The 25,492-nt window shown below is 38.6% G+C and overlaps 1 protein-coding gene across 1 annotated transcript in view; it reads left to right on the forward strand.

Annotated features, from left to right (window-relative positions):
• LOC309551593 (ceruloplasmin-like) overlaps window positions 1-25,110 on the forward strand; it is a 52,087-nt gene extending 26,977 nt beyond the window's left edge. Inside the window, exons 10-19 of the mRNA XM_082252236.1 lie at window positions 3,072-3,222; window positions 6,190-6,402; window positions 10,799-11,003; window positions 13,018-13,157; window positions 14,126-14,254; window positions 17,624-17,730; window positions 18,199-18,418; window positions 20,979-21,118; window positions 22,254-22,419; window positions 24,940-25,110. Of these exons, the coding sequence (XP_082108362.1) occupies window positions 3,072-3,222; window positions 6,190-6,402; window positions 10,799-11,003; window positions 13,018-13,157; window positions 14,126-14,254; window positions 17,624-17,730; window positions 18,199-18,418; window positions 20,979-21,118; window positions 22,254-22,419; window positions 24,940-24,998 (1,530 nt within the window). The 3' untranslated portion in view covers window positions 24,999-25,110. The remainder of the gene's footprint in view (window positions 1-3,071; window positions 3,223-6,189; window positions 6,403-10,798; window positions 11,004-13,017; window positions 13,158-14,125; window positions 14,255-17,623; window positions 17,731-18,198; window positions 18,419-20,978; window positions 21,119-22,253; window positions 22,420-24,939) is intronic.
• Window positions 25,111-25,492: the final 382 nt, after the last annotated feature.

Here is a 25,492-nt window from a genome sequence, read left to right on the forward strand (position 1 = left end):
AGCGCAAGGTCTCTAACATCCACCAGCTCTGTTATGTCGTCATGTGGGAGTGGAAGAATACTCCAGTGGAAACCTGTGATGCTCTGGTGAACTCCAAGCCAAAGAGGGTTAAGGCAGTGCTGGAAAATAATGGTGGCCACACAAAATATTGACACTTTGAGCCCAATTTGGACATTTTCACTGCAGCTCAGTTTCAAGGTCTTGGCAATCTTCTTATAGCCTAGGCCATCTTTATGTAGAGCAACAATTCTTTTTTTCAGTTCCTCAGAGAGTTATTTGCCATGAGGTGCCATGTTGAGCCTCCAGTGGCCAGTACGAGAGAGTGAGAGCAATAACACCAAATTTAACACACTTGCTCCCCATTCACACCTGAGACCTTGTAACACTAACGAGTCACATGACATCGGGGAGGGAAAATGGCTAATTGGGTCCAATTTGGACATTTTCACTTAGGGGTGTACTAACTTTTGTTGCCAGTGGTTTAGACATTAATGGCTGTGTGTTGATTTATTTTGAGGGGACAGCAAATTTACACTGTACACTGTACACTCAATACTTTACATTGTAGAAAATTGTCATTTCTTCAGTGTTGTTACATGAAAAGATATAATAAAATATGTACGAAAATGTAAGGGGTGTACTCACTTTTGTGAGATACTATGTGTATATGCATACACACACACACACACACAAACAAACACAATCATATACCCACAGTTAATCCAAAGAAAGGCAAACAAACCCCAATAAAGCATGATCCAGTTTGTTCCAACAGGGAAAACATTTCCTGAACCCCCAAGAGGCAATCTGATATTCCCTGGATAAACTTTACCTACAAATATTAGTATCCAGTTATATTATGTGTATCTAGGAAATAATCCAGGCCTTTCAAAAAAAAACTCATCCCAAAAGCCAGTCCACAGAGTAGGGGGTTCTTGAGAGGAGTACTGAAGCACGGCACTGTAACTGTCCTTCCCACTGGCCATGATCTGCCTATATTGCAAAGAGAATCAAACAGACCCACTGATGACATCATTGCGTTTACAATAAGGTAATGTAATGAAAATAGAAAGGTTTTTTTTTTTTTTTTCGGAAAATGTAATTAGCATATTGGTTAAGAGGGGACTTTAAGCTTCTGTGCTAAAAAAAATGTGTATCTTTACATTATAATGTGCACTTCCTGCATGTCCTAAGGGTTGGAATGTAGCTTTATGTCAGGTTGGCCATAGATGGGATGGTCCTTTACTGACAATGACAGCCAGTAGTAGATTTGGAGTTGGAGCTGTATACCTTAACACTCTGTGGAGAACACCGACAGGTAACACTACATATTTCTGTAAGATTTGTCGGTAAAAAACGTGGCTATTTTAGTGTAGCGCTACTCCCGTAGGAGCCACTGGAATATTGCACAGGTCTTTCCCAGGTGTTTGCGCTGCAGTCACATTTCTTCAATGACCTGTCTAAAGGCCCGTACACACGTACCGATCGTCGGCATACAAACGTCGGTGGACGAAGGATCTGCCGATTGTACGCGTGTTAGTATGGTGCCTCCGACAGATGTCTGCGCACAATCCGCGGACAAAAGTCTTTCGTGCAAACATGAAAATATTTGTATGCCGACACCAGAACGGACGATTGTTCGCCTGTCAGTACACAATTCGGCCGACAGACCGCAGATTTGCAAGACTGGGCATGCTCAGAAAATAGAAAACACAGGGAAAGTTAACCATTACATGACATCACTTCTGCAGTCGGCGGACAAAATTCTTGTGCTGTCCTTGTGCTGTCTTTGCACTTTTCAGCAGACACCGACATCCCGGGGAGAAAAGAGGAACATTTGTAAGCCGACCATCGGTACGTGTGTACGGGGCTTAAGGGTGTGTTTGTTGTTTTTATTTTTGAAGAAATTGGATAGGTTTGAGGGAGTTGAGTGGGATACTCCAAAAACAGGAACTATATACATCTGGAGGACTATCTATTCTTTCTGGAAAAAAGCTGTAATAAAGTCTGTGCTTGCAACAATGAGTGGACTTAGCTTTGAAGTAGAGGTAGTTAAATGCAAACTCCTTTCTTTAGAGCAAAGTCCCATTACAGAGAACTAGGTGGACTAAGCTATTTAGGACAACAGCCAGTGTCCCCTTTAACAGACCCAGAGCTGACTGTCTCTAACACCTGAGGGGTAGCAGTAGCTCTCTTATATCTCTCTGAAATGTTCTTTACTCACACATGGCTGGTTGGCTCCTTCCAGCTTTCAAGCAATGTCTATATCCAGTGATACCAAACCTTCAACAGACAGCACCTCAGTCTGCTCCCTGGGGTCCCAGCATTCAGGCTCACAGGCCACCCACCTGAGGCCACACAGACAGCAAGCATGTGGCAGCATTGCCCTGGAGGGCAGCAAGCCCTCCAGACTGGACTTATACTCTCCAGGAAAAGACCCAGAGTCCAGTGTGGTCAAAGAATATATACAGGCTTCCAGCATACCATCACTGCCCTGCTCCCTGGGATTGGCCAGGGCTGTATAAATATCCATGCTGCCATCTGCATAGCTCTGCACCCATGATCCAGAAAGTTCTCAGGTTTCCGGACAGCAGAGGGAGTAAACAGACTAGCAGCAGACCTAACTAGTCAAATGCAGCTGCACTGATTACAGTGAGCAAACTAGATTTACCTAACAAATACAGCCACTCTAAATACTTTGTGACAAGCTTAATTTACCAATCAAAAACACAGCTTCACTAAATACAGTGAGCAAACACTATCTAATCCTAGCACCATACTAAGAGGGTGCTACAATATAATTTAGTTTAGTATTTAGCATTTTGGGTTTAGTTAAGCAATGCAGTTAGATGAAGCAAGCATGCTGCCCTGTTACAAGGTGCACAAAATAAAACAACTGTATGAAAACTGCAATCTTGTTGATATCCCTAGAATAACCTGATATGCACAAAGATTTGAAGCTTTTCTGTTTTACATAAGATGCAAGTGAAGATAGTATACATTTTCCAAATTGCTGGCAAGTGTTGGTAATCTGTTCCCTTATTCTCACAAGTGAAATCCTGCTTTTGCAGAGAGGTGTAGCTCACAATTACTTCATCATGCCTGCTGTATTTGATGAGAATAAGAGCTGGTACTTGAAGGACAACATTGACCTATATACAAGGAACCCACAGTCTGTGGACACAGATAATGAAGACTTCCAGGAGTCCAATATGATGCACTGTAAGTGTTGTATGCTGACCTATAGTCCTGAGTCTTTCCCACAATGTACAAAACTTCTGCTGCTGTTTTTATTTCATTTTTTAAATTTAAATCAGCCAGATAAGGTAGAAAGTGAGCATGAAAACCAGATCATTAAATTTTATGTAAGCTTTAACAGGTATTGTCATTTCAAAAGTCAAGTTTATTATTTTTAAATCTGCATCTTTCAATAAAATAGTACTGTCATAAAGGTCTTTGTTAGGGCACTTCTTGTTATAGGGTGACAGCTTTCCATTGAAACTACACATGGCCATTTCAACAAACATTACGCAGGCATAGTCCATTGTTATTATCAGAAAACCCACCTGAGAAATGCCATGCAGCATTGCTGGTGTAAATGTAGACAAGGGATTACATGAAAATATTTTCTACACCTTTTCCAGTGACAACTGCATAAAATTTCCCTTACTAGATTTTTTCTTAATTCCTCTTCTGCCTTCGGGACAGGAAGTAAAGAAAGTTTTCCCCAAAGGGACACAGAAAGACACAAATTAGCATGGGTATAATAAAAGAAAATATAGCTTTTGATATACTTTGTCATGATGTCTCCACCCTGCTTCTGTACCTCATCCTATAATAGGACGCCTTGAATTCATTGAATAAAATAGAAAGCTTTCTCTGAAAAGTAGCAGCGCCAAGCAAGCAACCCCCTGTTGTTACTATGCAGGAGGGAAGTCGCTCAATACTGAACATAGAAGACTCCTGTTATCACTGTAGTAACTACTTATTTTATCACGGTTAAGTGATAGTTTACGATTTTGGGGTTGTAGACAAGATGTGTAAAGAGAGATCTCACAAATACTTATAAGTATAACATTTAAGTAATGACAGATACGGATTAATGTAACATTAGAAAATATAACAAGAATACTTAACTAAAGATGTTGGAGTGGAACAGATGATCATAATCAGACGCATGCAGAATTACAGCTCTGATACGAGCCTGAATATTCCAAGTTTTAACTGTAATATATAGGACTTGTGTGTAAAGAACTAGCCAACCCTCTGCCAACTACTTTTGGAGCAATGTGACCTTTTAAGGATTTGGTCAGTTTGTAATGACATTACTTTAGCATGAAGTCATTTACGGTAACTAGACTTTGGAGGTTTTTAGATATTGTAAGACAACTTTAAAGGAATATGAAATATGCAATTTCGCCATCACTACTAACAGTAGGAGACTATTACAGTGATTTTCAGCTTACACAGGGATGGATGAGATATGGTATATTGGTCCAAGCCGGACCAATGTAACTAGCGATGAGCTTTGTGTTCGAGTCGAACCTAAGTTTGACTCGAACACTGCCTGTTTGCCCGTTCGCTGAATGGTGAAAAAATGGGCTTCTTCAAGGGAACTTTGAGTCCCCGCATCCATAATTAATTTAATAGGTTTAATTTAATATCCATAATAAATATTAATCATCCGCTGGCTAGGAAATCTAACCCACAGACTCTCATTTGCCAGCCCGTTATTCTAGCACCTACGCCACAAGCCAGCTGTTTAACCTAAGACTCTCTCTGCCTAACTAACTTCTATCTGAGTTTGACAGCTCTTTTATAGGGTTCTAAGAGTTAATATTAATTATGGATTTTAATTAAAACCTATTAAGTGTCCCCGCCCCTTCTGACGTGATGTCAGTAATTTATTCACTGCACCTGAGCAGTGGGGGGGCGCTGGTGACGTCAGAGCCCTATGAAAGAGCTGTCAAGCTCAGATAGAAGTTAGTTAAGAGAGAGTGACGTACCCGGCTCCTTGAATATTACTACACTATGAGGCCCCTTCATATTATATCTTCATGAGGGAGAGTGACAAGCGGACCCCTGACTAATTAGGAGCCACCATCCATCTGCTTTCCTGTTACCTGGATTGGAGCCATATTGGAGACAGTGTCTCCATACCACGCTTATTATTACCATCTTAGAGGTGCACAGCAATTTCACTTAGTGCCGGATTCACTGCGGGAATTGCTCACGTCTATTCAAATTACCATAATTTACTGTTGTGATTGCACTATTTGCACATGAACCTGGTCATGAACTTTTATGCACATATTTATTGATTTACTTTAAATGAACATTCACGCCAGCACTTTATGGACTCATTTATATTTAGATTATGTTTGGATCATGATTAATTATTCATATATCATATTATTTCACATTTTCTACACCAGCACTTTATGGATATGGTATATTTTGTGATTCTTTAGGATATATATCATGGTATTTTGCACTATTAGCACTTTATTGGAACATTTGCACATATTATTAATTGCATTTGATTTTTGCACAGCTTTATTTATTCATGCACTGTATTTATTGGTTTATTTTGTGATTCATTAAGACATAGATCACGTTATTTCTGCACATTCAGCATTATATTGGTATATTTATGCATATTTTTGATTACATTTTATTTTGCACAGTTTTATTTATTCATGCGCTGTATTTATTTATTATTTAGTCCACCTTGAATTTAGCGCCGACTCTGTTTGCAATATTTATTTATGTATCATATGTGGTGACACTACTTTATTTGGCAGCTTTATTGTTTACCACCATCACGTGGTCGTGGCTTTACCCCAGTTTTTATTTACTCTTATTTTCATACTACACACCCCACTTTAACCACACTCTTATTTTTATACACTATCTATTTGTGGATTTTGAATACTCCATTGGTAGCGCATTAGGCCCCTTCCATTTTTAAGGAAACTGTAATGTTGTTTTCTATATTTATTCCACAATCCTTGTTTTACAAAAGCACCAGAAATACAGAGGGTCATGACACAGGCATTATGGGTTTTTCAAAGAGACCCACAGCAGAAGCAGTTTTTTGTTTCCTTAATAAATGTTAAGTAAAAATGTTTGGAAGTGTAATGTTATGCATTTCTAAGGGTTTTCTGTTCTTTTATACACATCATACAGCTATCAATGGGTACATGTATGGAAATCAGCCTGGTCTGGATATGTGTGTAGGAGATTCCATACGCTGGCACATGCTGGGACTTGGTACAGAAGTTGATATACATGGAATCCACTTTACAGGAAACACTGTTAAAGTGCGTGACACCATAAGGGATGTTGCAAGTTTATTTCCACACATTTCATATTCCATAATAATGACACCAGACAATGAAGGTAAGTTACAGAAAACTGCTCTAAAATAGTAATAATAAACATTTTAAAGGAAAGCTGCCATGAGAAGAAAAATGGATTCCAGTATTGGTGAGCTGTCCACCTGAAAATACCTGTTCCCTGGCTGTCATGCTGACCCTATGGTCAGTTTTAGTATCTTGAGTAACTGCCATGGACTAAGTATGCAAATAAAGATTTTGCCTTTTCTCTGACTTTCAAGATTTGCATAGTTGTTTTATGGGTCACCAATCAGAAAGCACTGAAAGCAATGAACATCTAGACCTCTAACATTTTAGGAAAGAGGTCAGAAATAAGAGCCACCTGACAATGGGAATGTCTATTGTAGTTTTGCTTTTGGAAATGTGTTAAAATTATGGAAATTCAGGCTCCCTTTACACTGCTGCATTACACTAATGCCAATAATTTACAGTTACTATAGTGGGCTATACACCTGCACTGCAGCGCATCACCACACACAAGCCATGCAATGGTGGGCTGTGTTAGAAGAAAAAAAAAAAGGTCAGGTATGGTTTTGAATTGGCTGACTGAAAGCATATAGAACCCCCTAACTCCCCACCCCCCCTAAAAATGAAATATATATATATATATATATATATATATATATATATATATATAGTATATATATACACTGTATATATATATATACTGTATATATATAAACAAATCCAGTGATTGCTGCACTTGTAAGTTATTGAAAAACAAATAACATTTACATAGAAAAATAGTTAAGTATCGTTCCACACAACAGTTTCAGGTTATAACGCCTACAGCCTTCTTCAGGTAGGAACAAAGATACAATGACAATACTTTTACATTCCTTTATATTGATACATTTTACACCAGGAACCAATTGGGTACTAATTAATCAATTAATCAAGACAAAAGAACCTAAATTAATCCATCCTAAGGCCTGATTCACACTGCGATTGCTCCGACTTTGAGAGCACAAACAGAAGGTGAAGGAGCGCAAAGTCTCTAACATACACCAGCTCCGTGATGTCGTCATGAAGGACTCCAGTGGCAACCTGTGAAGCTCTAGGGAACTCCATGCCCAAGAGGGTTAAGGCAGTGCTGGAAAATAATGGTGGCCACACAAAATATTGATACTTTGGGACCAATTTGGAAATTTTCACTTAGGGGTAAACTCACTTTTGTTGCCAGCGATTTAGACATTAATGTCTGTGTGTTGAGTTATTTTGAGGGGACAGCAAATTTACACTGTTATACAAGCAGTACACTCACTACTTTACATTGTAGCAAAGTGTCATGTCTTCAGTGTTGTCACATGAAAAGATATAATAAAATATTTACAAAAATCTGAGGGGTGTACTCACTTTTGTGAGATACTGTATATATATATATATATATATATATATATACTGTATATATATATATATATATATATATATAGTATTTATTATCTAGGGTTTTCTTTTTCCCTGGCTTTTCCCTTTATTTTCACCAGGTAATCCTACAAATTCCCATCCCTTCAATGCTGTACTCTGGACCAGTGTTTTACAACTTTTTTTCAGTCAAGGCGCCCTTTATTTCAGGGGAAAAAACATGTGAGGAGGAGGCTACAAATCACCTCCTTACTGCCTGTCAAATGCCTCTGAAAAGCTGTCCGAGTATGGATCACTTTTCTGAGGAGCAGCAGTCCTCACTGCTATTGTGAAAAAGCCCTAAAAAAAGCAGTCTTACTATCTTGGAAAAGCAGTTCTGACCTACAAGATAAGAGATCAGGATTAAAAATAATGTGCAAACATACACACACTACATACATAAACTCCCATTCACACAAAAACTCACACACATACAACCATAAACTCCCATACACACAAACACACACATACATACATAAACTCCCATACACACAAACACACACATACATACATAAACTCCCATACACACAAACACACACATACATACATAAACTCCCATACACACAAACACACACGTACATACATAAACTCCCATACACACAAACACACACATACATACCGTATTTTCCGGCGTATAAGACGACTGGGCGTATAAGACGGCCCCCACTTTTCCAGGTAAAATATAGAGTTTGGGATATACTACCCCTCTTCCAACGCACACCACATAAAATTAAAAAAGCATCACATTTGATTTCAATATGGCCAATATTTCAATATTTGATTTTAAACTATGACCCAATAGTTAGAGGATAATATAATTGGCAAGTTTTAACTCAGGAAACAAAATAAAAAATGGCCCCTGATCTCAGTGACAGTGTTTTTTAATTTTTGAATGCATGTTTGTCATAGACGATACTGTGTCATTTGAATTTTCAGTTTTCATAACCAATTCAGCATCCTGTCTGTAACGCAAAGATATTTTTGCTTTCACAACCAGCCCTTCCACATTTATATAGTGTGATCCAGCACCTAGATGCTATCTGTAATTAAAAATACCATATGCCGGGGTATGGAAAAAAGAGATAGAGAGAGAGAGAGCGGAGATGTGACCAGAAAAACATGCCTCTTTCACCTGTCTGGCCCGCCATTGTATCCTGTTACCGTACCTTCTTCTCTGCCTCTCAGATCTCGCATATGCGCACCTGCACCGCTTTACTGCAGTCCTCGGGAGCGAGACTCAGAGAAGGAGGTACAGTAATAGGATACAAGGGTGGGCCAGACGGGTGAAAGAGGCATACCATAGTCTCTGAGACAGGGAGGGCTGGGAAGCAGGGAGAGCCAATCCAAGCAGGCATACCGTGGCCCTTTTTGAGTCCCCCCCCCCCTACCGCATAGTTCAGTCGGCTCCGAAGTTTCAGCATTCACCCTATAAGATGATACCCGGTGTATAAGACGATCCCCGACTTTTGAGAAGATTTTCCTGGGTTAAAAAGTCGTCTTATACGCCGGAAAATACGGTACATAAACTCCCATACACACAAACACACACATACATACATAAACTCCCATACACACATACATACATAAACTCCCATACACACAAACACACACATACATACATAAACTCCCATACACACACATTCTATACATGCATACATACCTAATCTCTTACACATACACACACTCCCATACACACACATTCTATACATGCATACATACCTAATCTTCTACACACATACACAAACTCACATACAGTACATACAAACAGCCTTTTTACCAATGCAGACCGTAACTGCACTCGCATTGCCGGGTGAATTGTTTGATTGCACTGCTGCCTGTAGGGGGAGGCAGAGAAATGCCTTCTGCTTCCACTGCTCTTCTTATTCCCCTGATTGAGCTCCCAGTGTGCAGATGTAGAATTTAGAGCTTTGTTGGTCTAATTATACTGTACAGGGCTAAGACTGGTACACACTGAGAGCTTGATCCACACCCATATGCTGCTGCCGGATGCCATTATGACCTCAGGTGGCACCTGGTTGGGAAAGTCTGCTATGGACTACAAACGTGTCTTTCTTTGTCTGAATTATATAGAGACTGAGGTGATAAATAGTTTAAAGAGGAAAGATAAAGTCATTTGTCCTTTTTGTTAAGCTTGTGTGAAGTGACAAAAACATTTCATGTTGGGCAGGACCAATGGGCATTTTCAGTATTTGCTGAAAATGTTCTTATCCTGGAAAAATATTTCGTAATTCTTAAATTCAGACCTTAAATTTGTTCTAAAGGTTTAGGATTTTTTACCTTAATGCATTCTCTGCATTAAGCTAAAAAACCTTTTGTGCCACAGGATCTCTCCCAGGCCCCCGCTTTATATACTGTACCTGATCTCGATCTAACACCATGCCCAAGAGCATCAGCTTTCTCCACTCTCTTCCTCCTCATAGGGCAGATTGTTTTTTCTTTATTTGCTATTATTTTTCCCCACAAAAGTGGAGTTACCCTTTAGAGCCCATTCACATTAGCGTGACTTGTCAGGCGACTTGTCAGCCTGACAAGTCGCGGTATGTCGCGGTCCATTGAGTAGTGCAGGACCCGTTCTAATAGGAGCGACACAAGTCGCTCCGAATTAGAAAAAGGGTCCTGTACTACTTTGGGGTGACCTCGGAGCGACTTGCATAGACTTCCATTATGTGAAGTCTCTGCAAGTCGCGCCGAAGTTGCGGTGCACAGCGCTGCACGCGACTTCACAGGTCACCCCCCGAAGCCTTGTCGCCTCAATGTGAATGGGCTCTAAAGGAAAATCTATTTTATCATGTGTAAAAAATGTTTGTGAACAGTAACAAGCATATTTTCACTAAAATTACTATTTTAAATAGCAATTCATGTGCCATTACACTATGTACATTACATCTTTTCATCTTGGTATTTTTAGGGAAATGATCTATCCTAAAATATTCAGAGTTTAACAGAATGCACTGTTTTCCCTTTCTTCCTCACAGGTGTCTTTAATGTGGAATGTATGACTACAGACCATTACACTGGAGGAATGAGACAGCACTACAGGGTAAAATCCTGTGCGGAAAAGAAGACTGAGTTTGGGCTACATCGGATAAAGACATATTACATTGCAGCTGAGGAAATAGAATGGGACTATGCTCCAAGCAGGACCTGGGAATATGAGTGGCTTTCACACCACCCAGAAAGGTAAGGATGTAGATCATACCTCTGAACCACTGATCTCTCAAACCACAGTCAAGTCTCAGAGTTTAAAAGTAAGGATCACCTTTAAGAAAAAAATAATAAATACACATATTTTCACAGAAAAAATGTACATTTATTATTTTTTTCCACAGGAGCCTGCAAAGCATTTCATCCATGATCAGAGAATCAGTGGTGCAGTGTGAGGCTCCTGCTGGCACTTCCTCCAGCTCTCTGCTCGCACCTCTGTATGGGCTTTCAGTTAAACTGGAGAAAGTTGATTACTGCAATCGTAGTCCATTGAGAACTACAAGTCCATCTGCAATGGTGGCAGACAAGACTTGTATTTTATTCATTCTCAGATCTCTGTGAATAAACGATACAACTGTGTGGGTGGAGCCTCGCATGGTTGCACTGATTCTAAATGTGACAGTGGGTGCAGAGGAGAGGAACCCCTATACGCTGTCATAGGGAAGTTCTGGGGGTGGGAAGCATGTGCTTGGGAAAATGTTACATCCTAAATACCGGTGTAACATGTAACATGTTACTAAAGTTGAACTAAGGCTGGCCATGCATTATACGATTTTCTTACAATTTTCTGTACAATTTTCTTGAAATTTACCTTCAACTATGTAGTGCAAAGGCCTGCCTAATTGGATACAAGTGAAAGTATTATTTAGCTTTGATATCATAATATGCGGTTTGTGATAAATCTAACAGAAAATTGTACAAGAAAATTGAACATGTATGGCCAGCCTTAGTCTTTAACCGGTTGCCGACCGCCCCAAGTACATATACTGCGGCGGTCAGCCCCAGCCAGGCAAAGTGACGTACCGGTACGTCACTAGCCTGGGAGCCAATAGCAGGCGAGCGCGCGCCGCCGGAGGCGTGCTCCCGCCTCGGCTCGCTCACGGACACCTCCGTGCGTGTGACCGGCGGACCCGATGTCCGCTGTGAAGGGAAAAAGGCAAAGGTAATGTAAACAAAGCCGCCTGTCATTCTTCCCTGTGTAAAAGCACTGATCTAACGGTCCTGCTATGTAGGGCCGTTGATCTGTGCTGTTACACACACAGCCACACCCCTGCACAGTTAGAAGCATGCCCCTAGGGACACACTTAACCCCTCTCTCTCCAATAAAGTTAACCCCTTCCCCGCCAGTGTCATTTTTACAGTAACAGTGCATATGTATAGCACTGATTACTGTAGTAATGTCACTGGTACCCCCAAAAGTGTCAAAAATGTCAGTCAAGGGTCCGATCTGTCCGCCGCAATGTCGCAGTCCCGCAAAAAAAATCGCAGATCACCGCCATTACTCGTTAAAAAAAAAAACAACAAAAATGACAAAAATCTTTCCCTTAGTTAGTAAACGCAATAACTTTTGCGCAAACCAATCAAAATACGCTTATTGTGATTTTTTTTTACCAAACATAGGTAGCAGAAAACAAATTGGCCAAAAATTTAAAAAAATTTTGATTTTTACATTTTTTTTGGAAATTTCATATAAAAAAAATGTGAAAAATATTGTTATTTTTGCAAAATTGTCGCTCTTTTTTTGATTATAGCGCATGATAAAAAAATCGCACAGGTGATTAAATACCACCAAAAGAAAGCTCTATTTGTGGGAAAAAAAGGACGTCAAATTAGTTTAGGTACAGCGTCGCCCGACCGCGCAATTGTCCGTTAAGTTCACGCAGTGCCGAATCGCAAAATACCCCCTGGTCAGGAAGGGGGTAAAATCTTCCGGGGCTTAAGTGGTTAACCAAATTTTGTTTTCTAATGAGGAGAGGTACACTTGATCCTTAAGGAGAAGTGTGGAATTTGAAAAAAAAAAACACACATACTCACCTCCTCCATGCTGCAGCATTGGTGTGATGCTGCAGCTGTCTGAGCAATAGCCCGCTCCCAGGTGACTTTGTATGCAGCAGTATTTCCCACCTAATTGTTTCTGTTCCCTAGGTATTCAATGTACTATCCAGAATGTGTATTTGCCATAATATCATATTTTTTTGATCTCCCAAAGCCCTGGGGATGTATTTTTAAATAAAAGTCGAACATCTATTGGTTCAAAATATAAGAAAGCTGTGTACCGGGAATATACAGATGACACCTTTTCAACACGTAAAGGAAGGACAGAGAATGAAGATCATTTTGGAATTCTAGGTAACAAGATAAAACTTTTTGAGGCTAATTTTTTTTATATCAAAGAAATTCTTTAAAGCACGGGTGCTCACCCTGTGGCCCTCATACTGTTGTGGAACAACTGTTAGGTAAAGTCCCATGAGGCATTGCAAGGCTGACAGTTACAAGCATGACTTCCCAAGGCAGAGGCATGATGGGACTTGTAGTTTCACAACATCAGGTTGAGCACCTATACTTTAAAGCTTAAGCCTGTTCCTGCCCTGGACCCCCATCTCTGATTTTAGCACACACATTAATGTGATATATGTTTAATCGGCAGACTTTGTTGATTATATTTTAGGGTAACTATATAGGGGTGCACAAATTACAGGAAAACTATTTTTTCCCCCAATTTGTTTACTATTTATTTCCAATGAAAAAGAATATAAAATATATGTATCCAAAATTGCAACCAAACAAAATCCCTATCTGTCCTGAAAAAATGATGTATAATATATTCGGGTACACTACAAATCCTAAGAGATATAATGTGCAGAACTAAGATATTGCTGAAATTAAATAAAAAAGCTTTGGTACTGAAGTTGTTAGTTATTATTTAGCAATGTTTTTTTTTATCTGGGATTCAGAGTTAACATTTTTATAAAGTGCCGTCCTCCGTGTTAACTCAGACTTTCCGACTGGGGGGGGGGGGGGTGATAAGTGAAAAGGTACATTGGTATTTAAGCCAGATTTCTAGTTCAGAGTTAATCGAGCTTGCTAGGGCAAAACACATCCCCTATTCCCCAAGGACCAGGGCTCATAATTAAATGTCAAGAAGTTTAGCAAGTATTGATTGATGTGAATTGATTGATCATCCTTACCCTAAATGATAGTTTGTGTTTGAAATTTTTTTTAATGAAAATTTCCTTTAAAAATAAAAATTCATTAGTTAACAAGGAAGGGAAAGTTGAGCTTTATTCCCATTTAAAAATGTTTTTATTTTCTTTCAGGCCCACTTATACAGGCAAATGTTGGTGAAGAAATTAAAATTGTATTCAAGAACAAAGCCAGTAGGCCTTACTCGATTAATGCACATGGTATTAAACCACAAAATAATGATGTAAAAGCAACTGAACCTGGTAAGTACATATTTAAAAGACATCATTTTGTAGACCTAAATGTGCAATTTAAAGTATGTAAACCCTAACAAAGACCTTCTGTTTGTTATTTGCTTTCTTTTGTTCTGTTAAATATAAAAATATACAATTGAAAGTGAAAAAATACCTGTTGCTCCTTTCAGAAATCCAGTAAGCCCCTAACTTCTTGCACACATTGTAGTGCTATCTGAAGCAATGATATCAGCCCTGCCCAGTTCTTCTCTGAAATAAATGACTTTTCCCTTATTAGGGAGTGTTCTGTAGTGTTAACACCCTTCCTGCCCTAGGGTGACAATTCTGTTCCTTCATGCATACAGTTGTGTGAGTGAGTGTTGTCACCCTAGGACAGGAAGTGTGTTGCTGATAGGATATCCAGTTGAAAATAAAATCAGAAAAAAAAGAAAACTAATGGAGCTACTGCATCTAAATACAAAGTGTCAATATATATATATATTGGCCTTGAGTTTGGATAAACTTAAAAGGTAAGTTAGCTTTGAAGGGAAAAATAGAAAATGCACATATTTTTTCAGGAAAGTATATGATGTGCATTTATTATTTTTTCACCCTGGAGCCTATAAAGTATTGAATCCTCGATCAGTGGATAATAGGTGCAATGTCAGGCTTCGGACATTGTCGTTAAGTCGTACTGCTTTCTGCTCATACCTCTGTATGGGCTTTCTGTTTGAAAGCTGCAGGACTTGTGAATAAACTATGAGAGAGCTGATCAGCAGCAAGCTCTCAGTCCTTTGAAACTACAAGTCCATCTGTAGCAGAACACTGTGAATGAATGACATTGCTGTACAGGCGGAGCCCTGCCCAGACACTCCAATTTAAAAATGTGACAATAGCTTCGGGGAAGAAGAACCCCCACCTGCTGTCATGAATAATAGTACTGCCCCATAGATCAATACTCTGAAGCAGGGAGGTAGCCCGCCCATCCAGAAGAGGGGTCTATGTGCTGACGTCTTTGCCACCACGTCCTCATGGTAGGAGCGGTGGTTGATTATGTAAGTTTTTGACCATTCTTGTTTTTATGCTGCAGCTTTTGTACCTGATTTTAAGTTTTCATAAACGACTACCCCATCACCACATCATTTATGCTGCCATAGGTGAGCTTTTTGTTTAGTATAATGCCTGACTCTATTGGAAACCATCTTTCAACCCGCATACCCGGGCGGGATACCTCTTCACTTCAGAGTATTGAGGGAAAGCAATCACTTGTCCTCTCCCTTTCCTGACCTGCTGAGCTTCATGATCCAGTGAGGGTCTGGTATGGCTTTGGGGGGGACCCCACATCCTTTTTTTAAAAAAAAGGTGGGCGTGGGGTTCCCCTCCAATTCCATATTAGACCTGAAGGGCTTGGTATGGATTGGTGGGGGGTCCCCACACCGTTTTGTTCACAATTTTATTAGCAATTACCCCCGCTGACAGCTAATGACGTATCAGTTATTTAGGATGCAATGGCTAGCTTCCCGGGTCGACTTCTTAGCAACCAGCTATATACAGTGTTTTTAAAGGGGAGGAAACACAACGCATTAAATGCATCAGAAACACAACACTTGCTTTTCTTGTGCGACTCCTTTGAATTATTTTACACGCAAACTGCAATCTGCAAGTTGTAATGACCACCATTTTATTCCCAAGGGCAATGATGGCAAACCTTGGCACCCCAGATGTTTTGGAACCCCATTTCCCATGATGCTCAACTACAGTGTAACGTGCATGAGCATCATGGGAAACGTGGTTCCAAAACATCTGGGGAGCCAAAGTTTGCCATCACTGCCCTAGGGTCTCTGCTAAAAAACATATATAATGTTTGGGGGTTCTGAGAAATTTTCTTGCAAAAAAATGATTATTTTTACATGTAGGAGAGAAGTGTCAGAATTGGCCTGGGTAGCAAGTGGTTAAATGGACTGTAGTGCTTTTCTGAAAAACGGAAAACGCACAAAAAAGCACATGGGTGTGAACGTAGGGTCATAGGGAGAATCATGGGGTGAAGGAACATGTGCTGGAACATAAAATAAAATTGGTGTGGTGCTTATTAATGAGTGTAAATAAATTAATTAATTGATAAATTAATAACTAGTGTTTGTTGGGGGTTTTCATTAGTGCCATGTATACATGTGCCATCTATTCCATTATAATGTGCACTGTGCATTAGTACATATATAAAAGCAATATGAAGTTCTTAAAATATAGAAAGTCTCTGTAAAAAGTACAAATAAAGTCCCATTTTTAAAAAGTGCTGTATAAAGTGGCTAGCCTTTGTATAAAGTACAAATAAAGTCTGTTTTTCATAAAGTGTATAAAGTTAATGGTGCTCAAAATTCTCGATCTTCGGTCCGTGCAAATCATTCTGGGCTCCCATCCTCATCCAGAGCACTCTCCAGAATTCTGTGACCCCCTATGCAATATAAGTGGGTCTCAAGCACTTTTAGGGTGTATAATATCTCCCCCTGTGACTCCAATATCCCCACACAATAAGAAGTGTACTTTGCAGATCCCTTTCCAATATGCATGCATGTGAGAGGAGAAAAAAACTTGGGGCAGCCTCCAAAAGTGTAACTTTTATTTAAACCATAAAAACATTTCAAATCTATTTACTCTGTAAAAATGCTTGCATTACATACAAGCGATTGCACATGTATCACTTCCTGTAAACACCTGTGTTGCACCAACCAGGAAATACTAAAGCGAAAGGGAAACATTATTTATGTGCTGGATCCTAAATCAGCCTTTTTCAACCAGGGTGCCTTCAGGTTTCTTCAGGGGTGCAGTGGCAAAATGCCAAAACATTGCCCCAAAACTGTAAACAAGCCTGCAGGGGGATCAAACCTGCCTCTTGGTTATAGAAAGCCACAGATTTTCTTTGTACACCATTGCAACCTTCTAGCCGCTGGTATCCTAACAACCAATGACGTAATCGGTTAATAAGAAGGACATTGCCCCTCTCCATCAGCTCTGGGGTCACATTAGCTGAGTGGGAGGAAGAAACATTGCAATGCTAGTCAGAACCAGTGTGCAAAGGTGATATTGCTTTGGAAAAATAAATCACAATGGGTGTCCTACATATGTGGATATTGCTGCGTTATGTATTCATTTTGTTTTTAACATTTTAGAATGGGGTGTCTTGAGATTGTGCATAATTTTAAAGCATGCCTTAACTGATAAAAGGTTTAGAAACACTGCCCTAAATACAGGAGTAACATGTAACATATTTTTAAAAAGTTAATTTAGCCTTGAAATGTACAGTATGCATTTTTCCTAAATTACTGACCAGTTTGTCTACTGTACTTAAACAAGTGTCATTTTACTGTAATCCTTATGAAACCATATTTCTGCGGTTTGCAGGACATGTGGAAACCTATATGTGGATGGTCCCAGAAAGATCTGGGCCTGGCAATCAGGAGGAAGCATGTTTGACTTGGGCTTATTACTCCACAGTTGATCAAATTAAGGTAAGGTTATGTTAAGGTGAAAAAAATGCTGATTTGTCCACGTTGACCTTCCAAATTTGAAATGTCAATCCCATTCAATGAACGTAGACCACTATAAAAATAGGGTCACAAAGAGGAATCCCTATCTGTTCATTATAAAAAAAATAAAAAAAATAGGAAGCTAACATATTGCTCTTTGTAATCAGCCAATGCTGATTGGGAAAAATAAAGCAGAGAATGCCTACAGTATGTTGTTAACAGGCAGTCAGCTATGCATAATGTTTATGTACTGAGTAAACTTTTTCTTGTCTAAATTATTATTGTATTTTACAGTATAACTTCCAGTTATATGGTATAAGAGAAACTATTTCCTCTCCATATCAATTGTAAGAAATTGCTGAGAGCTTATATATACTTCACATAGAGCATTCAGTGTATAAGCATACTCTGACAGGTGGTGTACCTACTTACCAGTGTATTTCTTTCCAGGATACCTACAGTGGACTCATCGGCCCTCTTGTGATCTGCAAGAGACCTCTTTTGCCATTTTCCTTAAGACCTGTGCCAAAGAAGCGATTTCCTCTACTTTTTATGGTCTTTGATGAAAATCAGTCCTGGTATCTAGATGCAAATATCCAAACATATTCCCTGCACCCAGATGAAGTGAACAAAGAGGGTGAAGAATTCATTGAAAGCAATTTGATGCATGGTATTTTTTCTAATTCTTTGTTTCTTTAATAGAAAACTGACCAGCAACCCTATAAAAAACTCAACACATGGACAGATAATATGAATTTACAAAGTAGCTTCTGAGTAGTACACACAACTAGGTTACTTTTTAATAAGGGTATTCATAAATAAGCTTGGAAGCAATGTCATATATTGTTATGGATACAGTTCTTTAAAACAAAATTGTGGTAAATATTCAGTTCTTACTCCAAATTCCTGTGAAAAAAGGAATATGCATCCACCACCAAGTGACACAGTTTTAGGGAGTCACTTACCAGATGACGTTGACCATTGGGACCATTGGGATACAAATGGTCAAAAGTGTTTATTTATGTACTTTAACCACGATCCTCCAGATGTAAAACATGTCTTTCATCTGGATTTCTCCTCCAGCATTAGAGATTTGCCAAAAGATAAAAACAGGTCATACCCATAGTGTAATATGTAAAAACCAGATTAGAAATTGCTAAACAGTGCCAGAACACGATCACCAATGGCACCAAATGATAATAGACATATCACATGGGCAGCAAGCACAAAACCGCATGTAATGGGTTATATATACTAACTTCCAAAGCAGCAAGCTGAACTGACTGTACCGGACTCCAGACTGGTCGGCGGGCAAGCGTGATGACATCACATCACAGCCACACCCAATGCATTTTGTCAGTGAGATGACATCGTCAGGGGACCAGTTTTTACATTACATTACACTATAGGTATTCACTGTTTTTATAGTCTGGCAAATCTCTAATGGCGGTGGAGGAATACAAATGGAAGACGTGTTTTGCATCTGGAGGATCATGGTTAAAGGACAAAAAAAGCACTTTTGACCATTTGTATCCCAATGGTCCACTTCATCTGGTAAAAGGCTCACTTGGTGGTGGATGCACATTCTTTTTTTTGGCAGGACGTTAGAGTGTGGGGACACTTGTGAAACTATGGACTGTGAAAGGATTTAATTCTGACTATATATTTTCACGTTTTGGGTAAAAGTTTTTTTCACATTTTCTGAAAGGTTTTTTTTCTTTGCATTATACATACATTTTCACATTTATTTGTGAGATAATATTCATATACATTGAATTATTCATATTTTGGTAGTCATTTATAGTGCTGCTTTTTAATAATTTTGTATGTTTTGCTATTGATATCACTTTTGCACAAGTGGATGTACGAATTTTCGTTCATCGGTTCCGATTTGATGTGAAACAACGAGGAAAATCGGACGATCGTTCCACTAATTTTCTTATAGTGTGCACCCCACTGAACACACCATCAGTTGACTTCATTCTCTAGACATCACTCTGTTAGAAGTGTACTAAATATTATTTAATCTGCAAAATTGCTAAAATTATATTGTGTGTATTTAACAGGTACATTAATCCAGTTTTTCTACCATTCTACAAATGTATCTTGTCTCCCTCTAATGTGTATCTTAACCCTCCTCTTATGTTAGAATTCCGTTACTATCCATGATGTTAGGGTCAGTTTTGACCCGTGTTTTAAATCAGCCATAAAATACCCTCTGAATAATTATTTATCATCAAATTTGTTTCTTACCTCTTGGTTACCTTGTTAGGCTTCTTTATCCTTGAAAAGATTGGTTTTAATATTTTTGGTGTGACCCCTAGACCTTTCTTTTGATAGCATACCTCTCATTGTCAAATTTAAAAAATGGTAAAATAAAGTCAGCAACTCTGAAATGAATTTGTCCTATGTTTCTTCGCTTTATTTAGAGAAGCAGACAAGCAGGAAAAGAGATAGGCCCCTCCCTAACTACAGCTCACAGGGTTGAGAGGGGATTGGCTGTCACTGTTACTAAGCAGAGAGAGTGTTTATGATTTCAGTTTTGGAACTTATTAGTGTCCTAAAATCCTATATTATAACTGGGTCAGAATTGACCCTAACACCATGAACGTCTTAATTTTCACCACAGTATTTTATAATTTAGTGAAAAGGATTATTTTTCTATTACATTGTTTAAATAGAGGTTCCTGACAAAGTAAAAAAATCTTGATGCAATAAACAAATTTATGTGATACTTATAGACATTCAAAACCTGAAAACGGGTCAGTTTTGACCCTAACACAAGAGGAGGGTTAAAACCATTACATCCTAATAGGTATAGAATTTCAGTACTAAGGTGTAGCGGTCACCAAAAGTCGTTGTTTCAATGACTAGCCAGCTTTGCTGCCCTCTTCAGATGAGGAAAATCATTAGTGCTCAATGACAAAATGACAAGAAGGGTGCACAAGCATTGTGCATTACTTTTATATAACATACAATATGATAAATGTTATATAAAGGAAATGAACAAGGCTGGTGCACCCTTCTTGTCATTTTTACATCATAATCTTATTATTAATAATATAATTAAATATTATAAAAGGTATAGCTGATATGGTACCCATCTTCATTTTAAATTGCCTTTATGGGTTGGCTTATATAAATTCTGATTTTCTTCAGAGAAAAATATATACAGAAGCAGACTATTATTACAGTGAAATTTTAAATTGATTTAAGCATTTTTTTTTCAGCTATCAATGGAAAAATGTATTCCAACCTTCATGGACTTACAATGCATGTTGGGGATCTTGTAAACTGGCATTTAATTGGCTTAGGGAATGAAGTGGATTTGCATACAGTTCATTTTCATGCACACAGCTTTAAATACTCTGTAAGTATAATACATAACGTACATTGTGACAAACAGCCTGAGATAGTCTGCAACAGAGTGTATCAGTTGCCTTAGCAGTGTCAGTTTATATAGGTTCCAAAAGTAATGTAAAATAAAACTACAGGCAATTTTTTTAAATCATTTTGGATAAAGTAATGAGGGGTTAAAAGCCCTGTCAGTTTTTTTTGCCATCTGTGTTCGGTTGAAGAGGTTTCCCTATCCTATAGCTAAAACAGGAAGTGATGGGAAATCCCTCCAAAGTGAGGGAATCCATGGTTGTCACTAAGGTCACCAAAATTACTGCCTATTCCTGTTTGGTTACAACTAACAATGTCTTGATGTCTTGTGTTCTTTCACTTTCACTCTCAGTGATGACTGTAAACATAGAGCATAAATCTCCCTAATGGGGTCATCGACAGCAGTAAAAACATGACTGGGGTTTTAATCCCTCTTCAGCTTAAGAAAGGGTTTTGCCTTTAGTTAAAGTTTATATTTTGCAAAGAATACAGTTTACCCAATTTTTTTGGGGCTCTGTAGTCCCTAAGCAGGGAAAAAGGTTGGCCCCCTTGCCACCACTCTAGGCCAAGTTTTCCAAAAGTGTTGAGGACACCTGGTTTTTAGCCACAGGTGGATCATTTAAAGGGTACAGATGTTCCTGTGTGTGTCTGTGCACACATCTCCAGCATATGGAGAAAGCTGTCTGTAAAATTCAGAGACAAAGCCCAAAGCTACTGGGACACCTATATTTGGAATGATGCTGGGAATACCTTCAGCATGGGAAGAATCTGTGCTGTTGTGATTTTGATGAATCAATAAAAGTGGTTTTATCCTCACTGAAACCAATGCTTCGTGAGTGGACTGCCTTTTTTATGCTCACTCTTTGAAGTTGAACACTGAAAAAATAAAACTAGGTTTTGGTATTTGACAGAGTATCAAAATGCAGAATCTTGTAATGTCATCATCATAATAATATATATTTGATAAATATATAGTCAGTTGAGGATTAATTAATATGTGCACATTGTACATTAAATTCAATAAAAAACAAAATATTTCAAAATGTAAAGACAATTTTTTTTTTTTTACCTACAAAGATTGTAGGGACGGTACCTAATTCCTACTGCTTGCTTTTCAGATGGGAGCTGTTTACCAGACAGATGTATTTGATTTGTATCCAGGGACATTTCAAACGGTTGAAATGACTGCCAAGAACCCAGGAACATGGCTACTACATTGTCATGTAGCTGATCACATTCACTCAGGAATGGTGGCATTGTATTCAGTACTTGAAAATCAGGACAGTGAGTGATTCTTTTACTGGCAAGGTGCATTTTAACTTACAATGCAAATTTTAAAGAGTAATTCCACTTTTGTGGGGAAAACAAAATAGCAAATAAAGAAAAAAGAATATAGCGTATACAATTGCGACAGAAGTCATATTGTAGTTATATAGCGTATACAATTGCGACACAAGTCATATTGTAGTTATATAGCGTATACAATTGCGACACAAGTCATATTGTAGTTATATAGCGTATACAATTGCGACACAAGTCATATTGTAGTTATATAGCGTATACAATTGTGACACAAGTCATATTGTAGTTGAATGTTATTACCTTTCCTTTTCGAACTGCAGTCGCTGTAATTTTCTGAAAATGAAATGCAATATGGCTACCTGGAGGTGTTCTGTACAGAGAATGTGTACAGAACATCCCCCAGAAACATAATTTCCGGCTTGTGTGATTGGCTTACTGATTTTCCGAGAAATCTGCACTAAGCTACAAGTCAGATTTCTGTCATCCCCTGCAACGAAAATGTCATTTTTGGTGAGATACTCCCAATAGGAACACATCTAAAGGGATGCATGCCCAGCAGCTTTCCTCATTTGAGCCCTGCAGCTGCTGCAGCTGATTGATAATTATGAAATCACTCCCATTAGGCTAACTTAGCACAGGGGCATACAGGAACAAACAGTGATTTCTCCAGAACAACAAAAGGTAGGAATCTGCAACAACGTTTGTTCAAATCCTTGCACTGTACAGAGATCACGAAGTGGGGAATGATTTTTTCTCAACAAAAGTGGAGTTACGCTTCAAAGTTCTTTCTATAATTAAAACAAATTTTCTTGTTCAAATGTTTTAGCAAAGAATAAAATCAGTATACAAAAGTAAAAAAGCAAATAGGAATTATCCCCACAATAGAGGGGACAAAACGGACTGTACAATAATGCAATGCAATGACAGGGAAGCAGCCCATTCAGGTGTAGGGTAAGTGAAAATATACACACAAGAGGACTGTCAAACAGCAAAATTTGTGCAGCTGAAAAAAAGGACACAGGTATGCAACAGTGTAGTACAACTTTATATAAGTGAGGCATTGAGATAATTGGGGGATACCCTATCATGAGACTCCAGGGAGAACAGCGTAGTGTGGAGCAAAAAATGGGGCACAAGGGACCCTGAAGGTGAAAGGGGGAAAAAAGGAATGTCTACCATGTGTAGTTAGATCCTTGGGTCTTCTTTGACAGATGCGGTTGGTATCCTGTCGAGTAAGTGCGTGTTGATAGGCCCAAAATTATATTACCAACCCGTAGGTAATAGAAACTGGCTGGGGAGAGAAACACTGGAAGATGAAAGAGGGCGTAGCTAGAGGAAAAAGGGGGGAGAGAAAAAAGGTTAGGGGGAGGAAATTCAGGGAGGCCCAAAAGGGTAAAAACATATTAATATACAGCAAATCTAAAGCTGGCAATAAATGGGCAGGTGACCCACTGAGAACAGGTGAAGGTGTGGCATCTTCCTTTCCTCAGACTTGCTGACCAAAAATTTGGACCTATTCATTTCTCCTATCCAACTCGGTTGATATATGTTAGCAGCAGATTCCTGGTGAAGTTTTTTCTCCATGGAATATGCAATGATTGACTACTGTTAGCTTCAGCAATCGATTCACTTATCACATTCACTTGCAAAATGTATTCTAGAAACCTAGCATACACAATTTATGGTCAGTTATAGGTAGCAAGGGATGAGATACTGAAACCCCACAGTCACTTTCTCTGAAAACCATAAAGTGCTCAACTTGGTGAAGATCATATAGCAATGTGCTCATAGATCATGCTAATCAGCACCACTCAATGTCAAGGTGTGGCTACAATAGAAAAAATAATTTTAAAAATGTGTATAATATGGTGTTCAATTTGGGGGTACCACAATGCAAATCAGGGCATAGGAGTTTTAGAGTGTTTAGAGGTGCATCATTTAAAAATGGAAAGTCTTTTTTTCACTAGAAGACTAGAAAAACAAAGTATGCTCAGTTTGGAAAAAAAAAAGTATCCTAGAGTTGACTTTGAAGGACAGTAGGTGTGCTAGTAGCAGGATCACCATGTAAAAATAAAGCAAACAAAATCTTGAAAAAGGAAAACTAATGCAGCTTCATCTAAAGACTTGTAAGCTGTAATATATTACTTTTTTTCTTGGTGTACTGTATTTACAATTTAAGTCTTAGAATACTTTACTAAATGATGCAGCAATGACAAAAACATTTATGGAAGGTGGATAAAGCGCTTGGGTCGCTTTCTATTGCTGTCATTTGTTTGACCAGTTAAACATTCTGTGTTAGTCTGCCTTACTAAAATAATGGCACGGTGTATCACTGCTTTTAAATTAATAAACAATATTGCATTTGTTAGTTTACATATTTTAAATACAAATCTTTAAATAATTCATCACACTTTTGTAGTAAGTGTAGCTATTTTTCTTTATTTTTTTAATGAATATGTATATTTTATTTATTAAATGTTATTTATTTTATTTTTTTTGCAGAAAAGAAATCAATATTCCAACGGCTTGTAAAACGTTTCCCTGGCAAAATCAATATGTAAAAAGTACAAGAAGAAACTCTGAAATAGGTCAAGAACTGGTGTATTGTAGTATTTTAGTATTTTTTACCCCCCTTAACATATTTTACTGAAATAAACCAGTAAAAGTAAAAGAGCAGATTATTTAAGCACAAAATATTATACATATTCTACTTTAACTTAATTCATAACTGAAACCCATTATTACAATAGCTGTATGGGATCTATTTGAAATCATTTGTCTGGTATGAATGCCCTAAAGCAGGCATGTCCAACCTGCGGCCCGCGGAACCACAGGCAATGCGGCCCACTGCCCCCTGACAATTTGTATTTATTTTTGCTGGGGAGGAAGGAAGTCGAGTCAGGGCTACAGCGGCTTCTAACTAACTGTAGTCAGAGGCTGCCTCGGAGGGGCGCGAGCTCCTCCGAATTACAAACAGAGCGGGGATCTGAGTGTTCCTTTAACCACTTATCGCAAAGTGACGTAGGGGTACGTCGGCAAACTTTGCGGTAGTATA

This window comes from Pelophylax lessonae, assembly GCF_965119305.1.
Source record: "Pelophylax lessonae genome assembly, chromosome: 3".
NCBI lineage: Eukaryota > Metazoa > Chordata > Amphibia > Anura > Ranidae > Pelophylax > Pelophylax lessonae.